General features: G+C 32.4%; 1 protein-coding gene across 1 annotated transcript in view; it reads left to right on the top strand.

The window, feature by feature from the left end:
• Window positions 1–5,980, top strand: part of LOC117116474 — a 14,658-nt gene extending 8,678 nt beyond the window's left edge. Inside the window, exons 5-6 of the mRNA XM_033260532.1 lie at window positions 98–1,705; window positions 5,012–5,980. Of these exons, the coding sequence (XP_033116423.1) occupies window positions 98–870 (773 nt within the window). The 3' untranslated portion in view covers window positions 871–1,705; window positions 5,012–5,980. The remainder of the gene's footprint in view (window positions 1–97; window positions 1,706–5,011) is intronic.
• Window positions 5,981–6,390: the final 410 nt, after the last annotated feature.

Below are 6,390 nucleotides of genomic sequence, written 5' to 3'. Positions count from 1 at the left end.
TATATATATAAATATATGTATATATATATATAAGATCAAATGATGTGTTTGAGGAACAAGTAATTTTTTGCACGTAAATATTCTGCTCTGTCCTCAGAACATAGGAAACACAAACCAATTAGACGTACAGATGCATTCCAAGCATTTAAAGAAACATCAGCTGCCTTGGAAAAATCTGCCCAAAACTTCATACAGAAAGTACAAGATGGTATCAAAGCTGTTAAGCAGAATGCTACAAAATTAAAACAAAATAAAGACAAGTGTTACAGAGATATAGAAAATCAAATGCAAGAAATGTATCAAAAAGTTAAGGAGAATGGAGACAAAATGAAAAATGAAGTAGAGACAATCTACAAAAGAAAAAACAAAGTAAATGATGTACAAATAGATGATTTGAAAACAACAATATCTGATACAAATACAAAATTGAGTTTACTTAATCAATTATTGGAGGGTGACGAAGGCACAGCATTGCAGTCAAGTGAAACAGTACTTACAGCACTGAAGGACAGAATAAATGAATTGCCAAAAACAGAGCCAATTGATAATGGAGAGATTCACTTTTTCATAAATGAACAGCACATAACATCAGTGAAACAAGGTGATATTGGGACAGTAACACAAATGAGGGCAGCAGACTGTTTAACATTAAAAGAAGAAGAATCTGTGTTCCAAGGTCAGACAATTGTTGTCAAAATAATAAAAACAGAAGATCTTGAAATTTATGCAAATCAACTAAAGGCAACATGGACACAACCCACAGGTGAAACAAATATCTCCCAAATTCAAGAACATGTTAATGGAGATTACTTTGTGACAAGAAAATGCACAATTCCAGGAGTTTGTAAACTAGATGGATGTGAGTGCTGATGATGAACCAATTAAGCAATCACCAATGATAATCAAAGTAGAAGAGGGAAGATTATTAAATACTATTCATACAAACGCAACATTTATTAGCGATGTAGTTAAGTGTGAAGATGACTCCTTACTGGTTTCATGTTTGACAAATGAAATGCTGAAGTACAAGCAATCAGGAGAATATACTGATATATATTGGTAAGGTTACACTACCACAAGGTGTGAGAGTTCACAGAATGTACAAAATGAGGAATGGTAACATAGCATTCAGTGATTTGAATATTTTAGGCATTAGAATATGCAATATGAATGGTCAGGTGATTAAAACAATTGGTAAGGGAGTATTGAATACACCATGGTGTATTCATGTGGATGAGACATCAAATGTTTTGTATGTAGCAGGTGGGTACAATAACTGTGTGTACATGCTTGACATGAATAATGGGCAGACCATCAAAACAATAAGGTCAAGAGGTACAAAAGAAGGTCAAATGAGTTATGTCACTGATGTTACTCTTACAAACCAAGGACGCCTTCTTGTATTGGAGAGTGAATGTTTAGGTACTGGAACAAGTAGATTACAATTATTTAATAATGAGGGAAGGTTTATAAAAGTCCTTGTTGAAGCAGGTGATGAGGATGGTAAAGTAAATTATCCAAGAGCAGTAGTAGTTGATGAGGATGACAACATCATTATATCAAGTCAAAGCAAACTACAGCTATTCAGTAACTTTTGATGGAAATTTTATTAAAAGAATTGATAAACCACAAGATGGAATCAACTATCAAAATGGATTATCTATCATTTCATATCATCCAAGGAGACTTGCAGTAACAAATTGTGGTAATAAAACAGTAAAAATATTCAATTATTAAATATTGACAGTCCACTTGCTTCACCTGTATGTTTTCATAACTTTTAATATATAGAGTTATGTTTTTTTTTGTTTATTTTCAAACTGTTAAAATATTAGTTATTCAACACAATGATATCTATAGAGTTGAAGTTATTAAACTGTTAAAATATATAATACTGAAAACAATAATACTGTAATATGCCACTCTCAATTTTTTTCAGTTTAGTTCTTATCAAATTGAATCACACACTACTGATCTTAAAATTTTATTTTTTGTAGTGCTTGTCAAATTTGAATTTTTTAATCATATAATGCATATACATGTTATTTTCTTGCATATTGATGTTAAACATTTTACTTTTCAATCTATTGGGGCTTTTTTGTACAGCCTATCAACTTGTATCTCCTTGATTTTCATAAATTTTGATATTTGCAAGTTTATATATTTTTTTTAGTTCCTGTATATTTCCTTTTTGTTTTTCTGTATAAAAAAACCTAACAAGCTCACAACAGAGTGTATATTATAAATACAACAGACAGACATTCATATCCATTAAATGAATAAGATGCCATGAGTCAGATTGATTATTCTTATATTTAATTTTTCTTATAAACTACACTGTATATGATTTAGTAGTTAAGCTTAGCTTTAGTTTGCATTCATCATATCAAGTCAATTGCCGTCTTTTAATTTCAGTTTTTGATAACCAACTGTTGTAGCAGCAGTCATCGGTTGCTATAGTGATGTGATCAGTATAAGTGTGCGTATTTATATTTAGCGTATGCTGATTTTTGCTCCTGCAGTCGTGTTTAATTAACTACACATCAGCAGTACAGTATGGATACGATGAATAATTATTGTAATTTGTGTTGTGTTAGAAAGAACTTGTTTGTAATGCTATTTTGATATGCTTTTGTCAAAGAAATAAACATTTCAGCATTTGAGAGAGAATACAGTCTCTGACCTCTTTGGTCGGTGCATGCAGACAGCTAAAATCGTGTGATGATTTCATAAGTAGGCTAGGCCGGGCCTAGTAGTAGAAGGAGGCCTGGGCGGCCTCTAGCCTGGCTGTAGGCCTAATTCTAAATTTGTTCCTTGAGTCTTTAAAATAGGTCTAGAATATTCCTATTAAACGTTCAGTTTGTTGAGTTGATGAGGGTCTATTGATTCAATGAATTCCTTAATTGTTCATACTTAATATTGAATTTGAAGTAACTTTCTATGGGTTCTAATTAAGCTTGATTTACAAAAGTAAATTTCAATTACAATTCAATTTTCAATTTTTCAATTTTTTTTTTTTTTGCACACAAACTTTAAAAATATCAAGCCAAGCATCCACTAATTGAAAAATTATTGGATTATTGGTGGGGAATAGACAAATAACATTGGGAGTTGCAGTGGTGACGAAATGATTGACTTATAACTGTTATTACTGTATACGATTCAGTAAGTTTAGCTTTTGTTTACATTTCTTTGTAAATGTTAACCTGCATTAAACACCAATTCTGTTTTATATTTCTTCATGGTATACTTTGTCAATAAATCATCTGAATCTGTATACTGTAGATGTATGTGCAGTATAATTGTTATTACTATATATGATTAAGTAAGCTTAGCTTTTGTTTATATTTATTTGTAAATGTTAACCTGCATTCAAACTAATTCCATTTAATATTTCTTCATGGTATAATTTGTTAATAAACCATCTGAATCTGTATAGATGTATGTACAGTATAATTGTTATTCATTTCTGTGGCTTACTAGTAGCACAGTTCTACTGATATCAATCCAGGACACAGTAGTTTGTGGTCATGTATTACAAAAAACTGTATCTCATGATTACTTAAGATTGAATCCTATGATTAGTTCTTAACACACAAATCAAACAGTTGATCATACCTTATTAAAAAATCTTTGAAAATATCTGATGGCTCTCGGCAGACAATGCAACACAGTAAATACAAACTCCGCCTCCTCTTCATCTGTGTTCTGATATCAACAAAATAGAAAGAAAAGAGTTTAACAAGTCATCTATTAGGTGCACCAGATACTCTTTACAATTTATTAATATACTAATTGAAATTGCGACAAAGGAGGCTTCTTCTTGCTCAAAAAGTAAATTCAATTATTGTTTTATTTTTTGTATGAGGACAGAAATTTTTATTAAGCTTTTGATGAAAAATATTGGTACCACACCTACAATTGACTTAAAATAATATACATTATAAATAAAAATTAAGTACAGTTAAAAAAAGAAAAAAGAAAGAAAAAAAGAAAGAAAAAGAAAAAACGATAGCCCAGAACACCTCAAATGTTATTTTCGGGCGTCTAAAACACAGAAATTTCACGGGGGCATGATGGCAGACATGGCGAACATGGCCGCTTTCTCCACAAAAGTGACAACGTGATGATGAGGTTGGACCTTCTTGCTGCTTGTTTTTCTTCGGTGGTTTGATAAACTTTGGGGAAATGTCATCATAACCCGATGAGGTAGAGCTTTTAAGGTTTGAAACGCACTTATATATGTCTTCATGCATGACTGGTTTAAAAAACATTGACCTTTGGTAGTTTCCCGTGAGGTAGGTTTTCGGATCATGGGGTGCTGTTATATTATCTGCAAGAGATTGCCCAATGTCTGTGAAATATTTATGAATGCATTAGCTTGTTGTAATGGAGTCGTATATGTATTTGCGTTATGTGATATAATGGGGGTTAAAGTTTTATTAGTATTTCTGCCTAGTACTTCATTTATTGCATTTCAAGTTTTCTTTAAAGTATTTTTACAATTATTAAATTTTTCATAGTGGAATGCCCTTTTTCGTTTACGGATAATGATATTGAGTTTATTTCTATACTTTTTATACTTATTTTTATTGCTTTCAGTTGAATTTTTTCGATAGTTGGCATATAATTTGTCTTCTTTGCGAATTGATCTGGCAATACCCTCGGTCATCCAGGGTGAGTGTATTTTATTCGCTCTTAACTTTTTTGAACGGAAAGCAACTGTTAATACAGGCGGTAATTACGTTATTGAAATTGGAGCAGGCCTCATTTGTATCTTGGCAATTCAGTACGGTATCCCAAGTTTGTTGAGTTATTTGTTCTTTGTAGCGTTCCATGTTATGTGCATTTATGTCTCTTTTGTGTATGTATTTATTGAATGATCGTGAGTATTTTTCGATTCGTAATATGTTTTCCTTGATTTCAGTCAGCGTTGTTTGATCTGTGTTTATTGTTTCCCTTAGTGTGTCTACTAAGCCACAAACCTTTTTGATTTCTTTTTTGTTTTCAGTAGCAGCATCCTGAGCGAAAGCAACTGAAGATTTTAGGTCATTATTATCCTGTTCCAGCTTGTTTAATCTCGATTCAACTCGTTGAAGGCGTGTCATTATTGACGAGTGGTTTTGTAAGACTGTGTCGAGCTTGCAGTCAAGCCGCTTATTCATTGTTTGAATCTCGCGCTAGCGGTCTTGTGACGTATCGTCAGGTGACGTTCCCGTTTCAGCAGCGGATTCACATTCCGCTGGGTTAGGCCTTCCCTAAGGCTCAGGTCTGTCTGAAGTTTTTTGCTTTCTTTTAGGAGGCATCAGTGCATTTAGTTAACAATTTTGATCGTACTATAGATATGGTGAAAAAGTACTTGTAAAATATTGTATACACTATGTGTAGCTAAATAAATACTATATTACCGTATTTTTGAGAAATATTATCAGAGCTTATATTTTGTTTGTCTCTATTCCACGGACATGCGTAGTCTAGTTTGGCAAAAATGCATGGACTCTGCTGCCATTGTTTGATACAGTATGCTGAGGAGGAATTCAAAAACTTTACTATGGTTGAAAAAGAACCATGAAGACAGACAGAAATATTAATAATAACTTTTACACAGAATAATATCAGTGTGCTTTAAATTTTACACAGATTAATATTAGAGTGCATTAAATTTTACAGATTAATATCAAAGTACTTTAATTTCACACAGATTAATACTATTATGATATACTAAAGTAAAAATAGTAATACCCCGGACCTAAACATGTTTTTAAAAATGTTAATTTTAATCTTTATAATGTGATTTTGCCAAATAATCTACTCTTAACTTGTGGGACAGGGAGAGTCTTTAAGGGGAGGGGGCTGGGGTAGCTCAGCAGGCTCTTTTTAACCTTCAGCCTTTTTTTTTTTGCCTTCATTCATATTGTTAACCTGCAATTTTATTGTATATTTCATCATGTATACTTTGACAATAAATCACCTGAATCTAGACGTACGTACAGTATTTGTAATATTTGTGTATGTGGGTTGCTTTATAGTACAGTTCTAATTACTGTTTCCAAGCATACAGTAGTTTATGTCCATGTAATATAGAAAACTGCATCTCTACTCAAGTATAGTTATGCCCTCAAATTCAAGACCACAGGCCTTTACTTCAAGAGCACTTGTTTAGCATAAGCATACCCTCTACAGTAAATGGAGACCAAACCCTGAGACCACCCTATGTTTTCAGGTCCCAAAGGTAGTCTCAAATTTATTAACAAATCAACAAAGAAGTCAAATAATTCATCATACCTTACTTGAGCTCTCACTGGAATGACAAGCAGACCAAATTGTCAGTGTTCTGAAATCAACAAAGAGAAAGGAAAGGTTTAAAACAAGTGATCTATCAATTAAGTG

The sequence above is a fragment of the Anneissia japonica genome, unplaced genomic scaffold (genome assembly GCF_011630105.1).
Source record: "Anneissia japonica isolate Jap-2015-1 unplaced genomic scaffold, ASM1163010v1 scaffold263_len647688_cov178, whole genome shotgun sequence".
In the NCBI taxonomy this organism is placed as follows: Eukaryota; Metazoa; Echinodermata; class Crinoidea; order Comatulida; family Comatulidae; genus Anneissia; species Anneissia japonica.
The sequence above is the reverse complement of the archived record's forward strand: the minus strand, read 5'-3'. Positions and strand labels throughout refer to the sequence as shown.